Raw genomic sequence first — 12,751 nt, forward strand, 5'->3', positions numbered from 1 at the left:
ATGGCTCAAAACGCTCAGTTTCAGAGGGCGTGGTAAAACTGGAGGTGTGTGATGTCACACATGGGCGGGCTTCCTTATATGGGCGTGTGCTGTTGGCCAGATACGCTCTCTGCCTTCCCCCAAGCTCTGGTTCTGTGTTGACAGTGTTAGCAATGTCTCCCAGTTTTAGCGAATCCCGATGCATTCCCAGACCAGTTGACAGACTGGGTGTATCCCGCCTCTCGCCCGAAGACAGCTGGGATAGGCTCCAGCACCCCATGATAAGCAGTAGAAAATGAATGAATAAATGAATGAACCGCCTCAGTTTGCCTATCAACCTCGCACCGGGGTGGACAAGAGCACTGTGAGAATCATGTTCTTTGATTTCTCTGGTGTGTTCAACACCATCCAGCCAGCACTTCTGAGGAACAAGCTGGAGCACACAGGGGTGGACCTGCACCTCACATTGTGGATACTGGACTACCTTACCAACCGTCCACAGTATGTGAGGACACGGGACTGTGTGTCCAACATGGTTGTCTGTAGAGGGGGCCCTCTACACTGCAGACTTTTCATACAACACACCAACCTGCCACCTGCAGAAGTTCTCTGATGACTCTGCAATCGTCAGTCAGATGGGGACGTCAGGGAGTACAAAGGACTGACACATGACTTTGTGGACTGGTGCCAGCGGAACGGCCTCCGGATCAAAGCGGGAAAAACCAGAGAACTGGTGGTGGATTTCCGCAGGCACTCTCCTCCAACACCAGTGAACATTCAGGGAATGGACATTGAGATGGTGACATCTTACAAGTACTTAGGTGTTCACCTCAGCAATAGACTGGACTGGACTAGACCAGGTGGACTGTTGGGTGGCTGAGCAGACTTGTATATAATCCTGGGTACAATTATTCATTCATTCATTTTCTACTGCTTTTCCTCACAAGGGTCGCAGGGGGTGCTGGAGCCTATCCCAGCTGTCTTCGGGCGAGAGGCGGGGTACACCCTGGACTGGTGGCCAGCCAATCACAGGGCACATATAGACAAACAACCATTCACACTCACATTCATACCTATGGACAATTTGGAGTCGCCAAGTAACCTAGCATGTTTTTGGAATGTGGGAGGAAACCGGAGTACCCGGAGAAAACCCACACATGCACAGGGAGAACATGCAAACTCCACACAGAGATGGCCGAGGGTGGAATTGAACCCTGGTCTCCTAGCTGTGAGGTCTGGGCACAATTATTACATTGTTAATACTTTTTAGGTTGTTTATATTGTCTATTTTTAGATTTTTTTTTCCCCTGGCCGCGAAGTTCCGGATCCGAGGATGGAGACCAGGTGGACTGTTGGGTGGATGCACATGTTCGTGAGTGGAACTGTGGCCTTCACCTCTTTGTTTAGTTTGTTTAGCTCCATTAGGTGGGGATGGCAAACAAGCATTTTCGTTATTGTCTGGGGATATCAATATCCAACTTATTGGACTGAATCTCTCACTCCGAACATACTGCCTGAATATGGTAGCCGGGTACCCCATATTCCGGGAGTACTTCCACAGAATTCCACAAGGAACACGCTCCAATTCCTTCTCTAAGTCCACAAAACACATGTCGACTGGTTGGACAATCTCCCATGCACCCTCAAGGATCCTGCTGAAAGTGGTGGTCCACAGTTCCACACCCAGAACCAAAACCAAACTGTTCTTTCTCAATTCCAGATTCAACAATCCCCTCAAGAAGCCCCAAATAGACCTGTGTGATCCCACCATAGTTTGAACACACCCTACAGTCCCCCTTGCGCCTCCTCTGCCAATCCAGAGGCACCACAATATATACCATGATGCTGCAGAGTTGTGTCAACCAAGACACACCCAAAGCATCCAGGGTCGCCCTCATGCACCCCCAGGGCCCTTCCACTGAGAAGCTTTTTGACCTCCTCAGTCCTAGAGATACAGCAGGAGAACCCTCCGCGGTAGCATCATTGGGACACGCAAACGTTGAAACGCTGATTTCGGATTAACATTTGCAATCAGCGCCAATTATTACATTAGACTGAGCTCAGTATGCCTCACACACGTATTAAAGACATTTACAGTATAGAATGTATACCATGTACAATTATACACGTCTCACAGCAACTACGGTGCATTCAAGTACCACCAAACAAGGTGTGAAATATCACTCCTTAACGAAAAGATATCATTCATTCATTCATTTTCTACCGCTTTTTCCTCACGAGGGTCGCGGGGGTGCTGGAGCCTATCCCAGCTGTCTTCGGGCGAGAGGCGGGGTACACCCTGGACTGGTCGCCAGCCAATCACAGGGTACATATAGACAAACAACCATTCACACTCACATTCATACCTATGGACAATTTGGAGTCGCCAATTAACCTAGCATGTTTTGTGAAGCATAAAGACATAAACATGTAAACATTGTGGGCAGTGGTGCATGTATGCTCTTTTATCACACATTTATAAATACCATACTACAATCAACAAATACGCATTTTTCAGAAAAACAAACGTAGTCCATATATTTTGACCAAAAAGCTGTGACTTTGTGGGGCTGTGATTGTATCGCTGATATTTTCCCTGAGCAGCCAGAGGCTCCAAGTAAAATTTCTGGCTCTATGGTTATCATCACTAACACAAAAAAGATCTGCTGATGACACATGGTTTTTTTTGTTATGGTCAAACTCCAAATGGTATTACTTTCCAAGGATACACTGTACTGGAATGAAATGTTGCCAAATAACTGTCTTTAAAACCGCCTCATTCCTCAGGAGGCAAATGCACTTTAGTGCAGAGAAGTGAAAGAATGTGGAGAGATGGTTCATCTTCTGATAAGACACACACGCGCGTGCACACAAGAAGGCGGGTGAGCAGTGAGGGAGTGGAGTGTGAGCGAGCGTGACAATATGGTAAGATGGAAATGGACAAACAGACGGAGGGAGGGAAATATGGTGAGACAAAAAAAAAAAGAGCTGGTGGAAGCGAGTGAGTGAGAGATGGGCAGGGAGGTATAAAACGAGGGAGGAGCAGCCATAGAGGGAGAGGTGAGCGAGTAGATCATCCTCCTCTCAGCTCTTCTCCTCTGCCAGCCTCATCATGTTCATGCTGCAGATGTTGACTGTTATCTCCTTGACTGTCCTCCTCCTGGCATCAGTGCAAGGTAAGACACAGCTGCTCACTCTGTGTGTGTGTGTGTGTGTGTGTTGCATGCACGGAGGACAGTATGGCCAGAGGAGCAATGACGAAGCTGGAAATCTACAGGAGTAAAAGCAGCAGCACGGTAAGCGGTGCAACAAGGGATGTAAACAAGAGCCTTGCGTGAGGGAGAGTAGGAGGGCATGTGATGGTGTCGCCTCGTTTCCTCGCTTGTGCGAATAGACTGAGCTCTGGTTTGCTAAGCAGGCAGCACAGTGCTATTTTGTACCACGCTATACTCAATTCACACTTTGGATGCAAGCCTCCACACACACACACACACATACACAATCAACACACACTGAAACACAGCAGGATACCATCGTACCGCTCCAGTCTCCATATGTGCCAATCACACTCAAATATAAAATATACAAATATAACACCTGCTATCTTCAAAAGTAGCTGAAAATTCCTGAACCTGCAATATTAGCTACTGTGCTCAACTTTCATAATCACATTTCGAACTTCATAATCCAACTTTCCTGGAATAGCCTTTGTGGTTCTGTATAGTGTTCCCTTCTTTATCACGGGGATAGGTTCCCAAAGTAGCCCACAATAAGTGAAATCCGCAAAGTAGCCAACTTTATTTCCAATGATTCTATTTGTTTTAAGGCTGTAAAGGCCCTCACCATACACTTTATACTAGCCAAATACTCGGATAATGCATTTTTGCAAAGCAAATATGAGTACATTTCATCGTTATCCATATTCGTGTTAATTGTATTCATGTCATGATGTATTCACTCTTCACGCTCTGTGATTGGCCAGTCACACACAGCGACCGCCTCTCCCGAGACGGCGACAGTGGCGGTGGGCGCCTCACACGGTGTAATTGGGAAATTGAAAATGGCTGACACATCATTGTTTGCGTGAATCACCAACTCTACACATACATATGCCAATGTGAATTCATTCATTTTCTACCGCTTATCCTCACGAGGGTCGCGAAAGGGTGCAGGAGCCTATCCCAGCTGTCCCACTTTGTCCCACTGAACGCTGTGCTAAAAATACAGTCAGCAAGACTGACACATTATTGTTATGGTTATTGACATGTCTGCAACTTCACACAGCTCATATACTGTATATGAAATAATTATAATATATAGAAATAATGAAAGAGTAAAGTCTCAAGGATTACTTACATATTTAGCGGAATAATAAAGTATACATATTGCAACTTCCTAACACGGGTCGCGGGGGTGCTGGAGCCTATTCCAGCTGTCTTCGCACGAGAGGCGGGGTACACAATGGACTGGTGGCCAGCCAATCACAGGGCACATATAGACAAACAACCATTCACACTCACATTCATACCTGTGGACATTTGGAGTTTGAATTAACCTAGCATGTTTTTGGAATGTGGGAGGAAACTGGAGTACCTGGAGAACATGCAAACTCCACACAGAGTTGGCCGAGGGTGGAATTGAACTCGGGTCTCCTAGCTGTGAGGCCTACGCGCTAACCACTAGTCTTGCTTGCTCTCTTGAGTTTCCAGTTATTTCTACAACTCTCATTTTTCTCTGATAGAGTGATGGAACAGATACTTCTTTGTCACAAAAAATATTCATGAAATTTGGTTCTTTTATGGCTTTATTATAGGTTAAAAGAAAAAGTCACCAAATCTGCTGGGTCCAAATTATACATCCACAATGCTAACATTTGGTTACATGTCCCCTGGCCATTTTTACTTCAATTAAACGATTTTGGTAGCCATCCACAAAGCTTCTTGTTGGATCTTTGACCGCTCCTTTGACCAGAATTGGCGCAGTTGTGTTAAATTTGGACCTGTTTCTTCAGCATTGTCCACATGTTCTCAATGGGGTTTAAGTCAGGACTTTGGGAAGGCCGTTCTAAAACCTTAATTCTAGCTCAATTTAGCCATTCCATTACCATTTTTGATGTATGTTTGAGGCTGTTGTCCTGTTGGAACACCCAACTCCATCCAAGACCCAACTTTTGGGCTGATGATCTTGAAGAATTTGAAGGTAATCCTCTTTCTTCATCACCCATTTACTCTCTGTAAAGCACCAGTTCCATTGGCAGCTAAAATAGTACTACCACCACCGTGCTTGATGGTAGGCATGGTGTTCTTGGCCTTGAAGGCCTCACCTTTCCTCCTCCAAACATTGTTGGGCATTGTGGCCAAAGAGCTGGATTTTTGTTTCGTCTGACCATAGAACATTCCTCCAGAAGTCTTGTCTTTGTCTTTGTGATCAGCAGTGTAGAGGTTTGATTAGCTTGAGAGCATTTAGCTTTGGCTTACACATCAGTCTATTGCCATAAGTTGAACTCCACAGGCCGTGTCCGTAGCGCAGCTGTAGCTCCACAAATCCACACAGGAGAGCGTTTTGTTTGTCACGAAAAAAATGTAAAAAATCTCCACATTTATTTCCAAAAATACATACAAAATAGCTGGCTAACACAATAGTTTTCAACTAACTGAAAATAGACAAAAGAGGTAAGAAAACCGTATGCCTTCTAACTCTCAAGCGCCAACTGACGGCTAAATGTGAACCAGGAAGTATATCAGCATGTACTCTTAAAGGGGAAGTACACTTTTTAACAATGTATCCAAAATCTTATAAAAACATGAATTCCAATAGACCTTGAAACATTTTAACTATTATATGACGTTATAAATGAAATGATTAATTATTAAACTTCTTTGCACTTATATCATTGAACATGCCCCTCCCCAACAACTTCAATCACATGAACCGAGTCCAACCACAATCTGCACCTCTGCCTCTACAAGCAGCAAATGTCAGTCAAACCTTAAGGTGCCGCTTTTGGACCTTGGACGGCGGCCTCTCAGTCCATGGCGATGCAAAACAAAAAACACTTGATTGTGGACACTGACACTTGTGTTCCAGCAGCTTCTCATTCTTGGCAGATCTGATTTTTGATGGTTCTCGGTTGACTCTTCACCTCCCTGACCAATTTTATCTCAGCAGCAAACGATAGCTTGCATTTCCTTCATTTCCAACAGTGCCATCCACATCCACGTTATACTTCCAAACTATTGTTTTCACTGTTGCTCTTGGACCTGCAGCTGCTTTGAAATGGCTCCAAGTGAGCTTCCTGATTTGTTCAAGTCAATGATTGGCTTTTTCAGATCCGTGCTGAGCTCCTTTGACTTTCCATTGTAGGTTTGTGTGTGTTTGTATCCAATGAGCCATATTTACATGGTCTCAGTGAAGTCATTGGCTGTAGTCGCTCATAATCACTCACAAGAAGTTAAGAGGCTATGCTATGAAGCTTATTTCATTTACACAACTCTCTCAGTAAGGGGTGGGCAAACCGAGGCCCAGGGGTCACATCCAGCCCGCCAAGTGTTTATATATGGCCCCCCGTATTAGCAATTTTGATGACTTAGAGTCTAAGTCATGAAAATTGCTAATTCATGTTGCTATATGTATATTTTTGACCCAACAGATATGGTCACTTTTTCTCTTAACCTATAATAAAGTCATAAAAGTTCATGAAATTTTTTTGTGACAAAGAAGTATCTGTTCCAATCACTCTATCAGAGAAAAATGAGAGTTGTAAAAATAAGAGAGCAAGACATTATGTTCTTTACAAGTGTATGGAAACTTTTGACCATGACTGTACATCTTTTAAGTGATGAATGTAATGTATTGTTCCGCCAGTACGAGGCATCCCTGTACTGGGCATGGCACATATTCTTCCACTGGCCCATGCTATAGCAGCAAGTCTGGTGTTTATGGACCAAAATCAAGTTTTTCATGAATTCATGGAGCATGTTCATAACTACAAAACTTGGTAACGTGGAATTTTGTAAATGAAAGTGCACGTATGTTTGCAGGTAAAGGTGTGCAGATGCAGCGGGATGTCCAGTGCTGCATGTTGTATTCGCACGGCAAGGTGCGCACCAAGGATGTGTTGCGCTTTGAAGTGCAGACAGAAGGACCAGACTGCAGCATACAAGCCATCATGTGAGTATTCCAACTGTCAACTCTCGGAGCTCAAGACACCAAAACATGCCAGCTGTGGGCCAAGAACCATTGTCATCTTTGCTTTCAATCTTTTTTTATTCAATCTGCAAGCAGGTCAACATAATCCTGTCTTTGGTTTCAACATGCAAAAACTAACCTACTTACCTTCAGTCAACAGGAATGATTGTTCTTTCTTTCATCAGTCTTTACACCAAAAAGACAGTCAAGTGTGCCGACCCCAGAGACCGCAAGGTCAAGAGGTTGCTGAGGAAGCTCTTGCAGAGGCAGAGAACCAAGGCCCATCGAACAATGTGGCTTCTTCCTCACGACAACCTGCCTGTCATGACAGAGGTACACATCATCATCACAACATCATATAGCAGGAAATAAACAAGGGAATTATTAAAAATGTTTTCCTGATACAGTGGTGCCTTGGTTAACATCATGAATCCGCCTCGGACTTAAACGGACTCAAACCAAAGCAAATAAATTCACCCGTCCAGCCAGACACATAACACATTCTATAAACAATAATTACAGTTTTAGTTTTACAGTTCTATGTATTTTGATGTAAATTCTAGTATCTGCCATAATGTGCAGCTTGCTAGCAGCCGGACCTGACCTACTGCACAAGGCTACTGTCTGACCGGCTGGGTATGTGAGAGACTGTGATGGGGGGGAGAAGCTCCGCATCTGCCGCTGCACGTTGGGTAAAGAAATGCTAGTTGTTATTAACAAAGACAAAGTTGCTAGGAATGGTTAAAGTCTCCGGATCAGTTCAGAACATCCATCCATAACATTTTCTACTGCTTATCCTCACTAGGGGAACAGGGTTCGATTCCACTCTGGGCCATCTCTGTGTGGAGTTTGCATGTTCTCCCCGTGCATGCGTGGGTTTTCTCCGGGTACTCCGGTTTCCTCCCACATTCCAAAAACATGCTAGGCTAATTGGCCACTCCAAATTGTCCATAGGTATGAATGTGAGTGTGAATGGTTGTTTGTCTATATGTGCCCTGTGATTGGCTGGCCACCAGTCCAGGGTGTACCCCACCTCTCGCACAAATACAGCTTGGATAGGCTCCAGAGGAGGAAGGTAGACATACTGTGTGTCCAGGAGACCAGGTGGAAAGGTAGCAAGGCTAGAAGTTTAGGAGCAGGGTTCCACTTGTTCTATCATGGTGTAGATGGGAAGAGAAATGGAGTAGGAGTTATCCTGAAGGAAGAGTTGATTAAGAATGTCCTGGAGGTAAAAAGAGTGTCAGATAGGGTGATGAGTCTGAAGCTAGAAATTGAAGGTGTGTTGTTCTAAGTAGTACAGTTGTTTTATGATGACTTTATGGAATAAGACAAAAATATATTTCAAGGAAAATGGCGGTCATGCTCCCCCTGATGCATAAGTGACTGACATCACACAAGCCCACGTACGTTGCCAGTCAAGTTTACCAATTATCTTTAGATGCAAACACAAATAGAGGCAGGCTGAAGAAAACTTAATAAAGTGGAAGCAGAGTGACCAACCATACTCGCAATTTTCAAAAATGCATTATCCGTAATGTATACTTGTTTATAAGAAGTATCTGGCTCATCCCTACTCTCTACAACTCTGACAAACGCTGTTGTCCTAAAATGGTGCATGTGCCAGCACTGTTAGATTTTGTCTTGTGCACTTGATCCAAGATGGCGGCGTAAACAAACTAGATGGTATTTTGGATGGTAACTGAAAAAGGCACTAACCAGGCGGATGTTAACTGAGGTACCACTGAATTAACATGTCTCCCAATAGTGTCGTGGTCCACTTGTTTGTTTTCTAAACAATTTCTTTTTATCCGACTGTCTGACAGTCTGCTAAAAGGAAACTGTATGCAGTGGCGTCATTATTTTTTTATTGTTGTTGTTATTGTTTTTATTTTACAAACAAATCTCTGAAAAAAAATTCATATAACAGAACCCCCCTAAAATGTTCTTAAGCCCCCTAAATAATTTCCTATTTTTTATAGATTTTTTTATTTTTATTTAACAAAAAAATCTTTGAGAAATTTCATATAATAGGGGGAAAGCAGGCTAATTGTCACGGTTTGTCTCGAGAGCTTTACGGTGCGACCCCAGAATGCAGAGAGCAGGACCAAATGCAGGTAAATAATATTATATTATTCAATATTAATATAATATAATATTATAATATTCTGTGCAACAGCAGCAGAAGAAAAAGCAACTCAGGTAACAGACGGACAAACGACAATGATCCCACACAGGGAGACGCACACACCTGAACTAAATAGACACTCAAATTAGGGACAGGTGTGGGTGACTAAGACAACGGAGGCAGCCGAAGCAAAACAGGAAGTCAGACAAAATAAGAGCGTGCGAAAAGGAAACCAAAACCCAGACCGGAAACTCAAACCCAAACTGTCACTTGGGAACCCCCACAGGGCGTGACACTAATAAGCAAGCCAATAAGCAGGCTAATACTAGCCTACTACTACTGCTAGTAGTAGTAGTAATAATCAGAAGAAGAATAATGGTATTAGTAATAATAATAGGCAAATTAATATTATAATAATGATTATTATATAATTGAATACTGTCCATTGGACAGAATGTTGCAAAGCTTGTGCAGCAGTTTTGCAGTGTAGCTTGTGTGTACTTTTGTAAATTTAATAGTGACCTAAAACAATTGACTACTCTACTAAACTCTACTACTCTACTAAATCTGTCCAAATGTTCGAAAGTTATATCCCGGTTCTTGTTCGTTAGTATTTGTTTTTTGGATATTTTTATTTTTTATTTTTTTGAATGTCTACTACATTCATTCATATCCTGTGTATCTCCAGGAGGCTAATCCCCCCCCAGGCCTGCCATCTATTTGTGGTGCTCTTATTTGTACAACATGCCACAGGCCTGTAAAAAAACAAGCCACCTTACAGAAATGGCCGCAGAAGTAAATGCCTGATGCAAGAACCCTTCTGTCTTTGCCTTTTGATGCGTATTACGTTATTGTTATGATACACGCTGATGGTGATGGTGGTCCACCACAAACAAATGAATGTGTGGAAACACTGCACTGTAGCTGCACTTGTACAACATAATACGTCATGTACAAAGTAGTGACGTTAAGGAGTCGGACAGGATATGTGAGCTCTTGTGCTAACTTTAGACATGTATGCTAGCTTGAGTTATACGCTGAAGAAAAAGTAAACGGTCAAACTTACAGCTGACTGACTTGGCAAAGCACACACACATTCCAAAAACATGCTAGGTTAATTGGAAACTCCAAATTGTCCATAGGTATGAATGTGAGTGTGAATGGTTGTTTGTCTATATGTGCCCTGTGATTGGCTGGCCACCAGTCCAGGGTGTCTCGCCCGAAGACAGCTGTAAAGTGTTTCTTTCCTGATGCCACAAAAACCTGGACCTTCTCTCAAAAAAATACTTTTTCACCCCAGGATAGGAGACCCGGGTTCAATTCCACCCTCGGGCATCTCTGTGTGGAGTTTGTGTTTTCTCCGGTTTCCTCCCACATTCCAAAAACATGTTAGCTTCATTGGCCACTCCAAATTGTCCATAGGTATGAATGTGAGTGAGAATGGTTGTTTGTCTATATGTGCCCTGTGATTGGCTGGTGAAGACAGCTGGGATAGGCTCTAGCACACCCGCTAAGCGGTAGAAAATGAATGAATGAATGAATGTACTTTCAATTGTCAACTCTCTTCCCTTCTGCAGTTTATTTCTTCTCCCTACCGGTGCTGATGGAAATTTTGACATTTGTCATTCAGCCACATTGGAGGCTTTTCAAGGCCTTTTGAAGGTCATGCCACAGCATCTCAATAGGATTCAGCTCAGGCCTTGGACTAGGCCGCTCCAAAGTCTTCATTTGCTTAGGTGGACTTGCTGCTGTGTTTTGGATCATTGTCCTGCTGCACAACCCAAGTTGCTTTCAGCTTGAGCTCACCCACAGATGGCCGCACATTCTCCTTCAGCACAATTCATGCTTCCATTGACCACAGCAAGTCTTCCGGGTCCTGAAGCAGCAGACCATCACACTACCACCACTGTATTTTACTGTTGCTATGAAATGCTTTTACACCAGACAAATTCAGAATTGAACTCGGGTCTCCTAGCTGTGTGTCCTCCGTGCTAACCACTCATCCTAGTTCCGAGTTCTAATATTTACATTTGTTTGTTGATGTGAAATATTAAAGTGTGACAGAAAAGAAGAAATCAGGAAGGGGGCGGAGACATTTCCACACCACGGTATGACGGTTGCATAATGGAGACCTTTCAATGTTCCCTTTCGTAGGACAGAAAAGACAACTGGGCCATGGTCAATGAGGAGTGATGCCAACATGTCCAATATGGAGAAGAATAAATAGTCCTAGGTATGTTGCTCTTTTATATGCTGTGTACATATTTGTGTCATTTTGTAAATATGTTTCTACCCAACAGGCCAAGTGTCAACTGTCAAACAGCAGAGTTAGCTGACTTGTCCAGTTGTCCCGTGTCTTTTATCTTGTCTCCAGTGGACCAGACCTGGGCAGCAATATCTATTTCAATGGCTTTCCATATTCAAATAGCACGAGTGCGGCCTTGAAGGATTCCCAGAATGAGTGAGGAAGATTTTCTTTTTTTTTTTCATGTAAGATAAGTCGTGGCTCTTAACTGTTATTAGCCAGAGTCTGCCTCAAAGCGTCTCCCCTCCTTCTCTCCATCCATCTATCCATGTGGCTAATCTGTGGAAATGTGATTTTTGAAGTATAAATGAGCAGTGACTTGGATATCGTCTACTTATGTGCTTATTTGTGCTGCTTCGTAAAACGTGACTCATGGGCTCCAAGTTGTTCAGGTTTTGTGGAGGGGGTGCAGAATTTAGGGGACCTTTTTTTCGTGTATGAATTCAATTGACTTGCACCTTGTTTTTTTGTACAATTCAGGTTTCATGGTTCAGACTTTGACCTAATGTTTGTGACTGTTACACCACAGAGTGAAAAAAAGCAATGTTCTGTATTGACTGTTCTTAGCGGTAGTCGGCCATGAATCTATGCCAAAGTACTCATCTTGACCCATTTCATTCATTTCATTCCAAAGCTGTGACAAGGCTCTTCAACCTTCTGATGGCGCCATTGTGTATGAAGCCTTGCCTTATAGAAGAACACATTCTATGTCAAGTCAACTCTTTTATAAAAGAACCTGAAATAATACTTGTCTTGTCTTGTCATTTCACACATAAACAGATAATCAGATAGGTAGATGGACGGGCAGTGATAGTAATCTGCCACGCTTTGGTGCAATGGATGATACAGGTTATCCATGATGGAAAGGAGCTCTGCCACAGAACAAAGGACACTGTCCATCTCACTGCCAATGATAGCAACCGCAACTGTTAGTTACTAACTAACAGTTGCTAACTAACTAACTAAAGAGTCAAACAGGAAGTAATGAAAGAAAGACAACTCAGCATCAACTCAAGGGATCCAACAATAGCCAAGTTTACATGAGGAGTTTTTCCTCTTTCCGAATTGAATCTTTCCGAATGACTGTTCCTCGAAAACAATGGTATACATGGAAAGGAATATTCCCATCTCTTGTCTACATGCGCCGATATAAT

General features: G+C 43.2%; 1 protein-coding gene across 2 annotated transcripts; it reads left to right on the forward strand.

Moving 5' to 3' along the window:
* Window positions 1-2,880: 2,880 nt before the first annotated feature.
* On the forward strand, window positions 2,881-12,401 carry ccl44 (chemokine (C-C motif) ligand 44). 2 transcript variants are annotated; one of them, XM_078790263.1, is made up of 5 exons: window positions 2,881-3,155; window positions 7,020-7,149; window positions 7,353-7,500; window positions 11,447-11,525; window positions 11,616-12,401. In XM_078790263.1, the coding sequence occupies exons 1-4, from the start codon at window positions 3,092-3,094 to the stop codon at window positions 11,483-11,485; spliced, it is 381 nt and encodes a 126-aa protein (XP_078646389.1). In that variant the 5' UTR covers window positions 2,881-3,091; the 3' UTR covers window positions 11,486-11,525; window positions 11,616-12,401. The 2 variants fall into 2 exon arrangements, with proteins under 2 accessions (XP_078646389.1, XP_057929587.1); XM_058073604.2 differs by having other exon boundaries at window positions 11,593-12,392.
* Window positions 12,402-12,751: the final 350 nt, after the last annotated feature.

The sequence above is a fragment of the Doryrhamphus excisus genome, linkage group LG4 (assembly GCF_037039965.1).
Source record: "Doryrhamphus excisus strain RoL-2023G ecotype Guam linkage group LG4, RoL_Dexc_Guam_v1.1, whole genome shotgun sequence".
Lineage (NCBI taxonomy): Eukaryota > Metazoa > Chordata > Actinopteri > Syngnathiformes > Syngnathidae > Doryrhamphus > Doryrhamphus excisus.

What these genes read in the sequence shown, in the direction of transcription:
- ccl44 (XM_078790263.1), top strand. Translation starts at nt 3,092, where the DNA reads ATGTTCATGCTGCAGATGTTGACTGTTATCTCCTTGACTGTCCTCCTC. An exon ending in TGCAGCATACAAGCCATCAT is followed by an intron (nt 7,150 to 7,352) that starts GTGAGTATTCCA and finishes TTCTTTCATCAG; the next exon opens with TCTTTACACCAAAAAGACAG. An exon ending in ACCTGCCTGTCATGACAGAG is followed by an intron (nt 7,501 to 11,446) that starts GTACACATCATC and finishes TCCCTTTCGTAG; the next exon opens with GACAGAAAAGACAACTGGGC.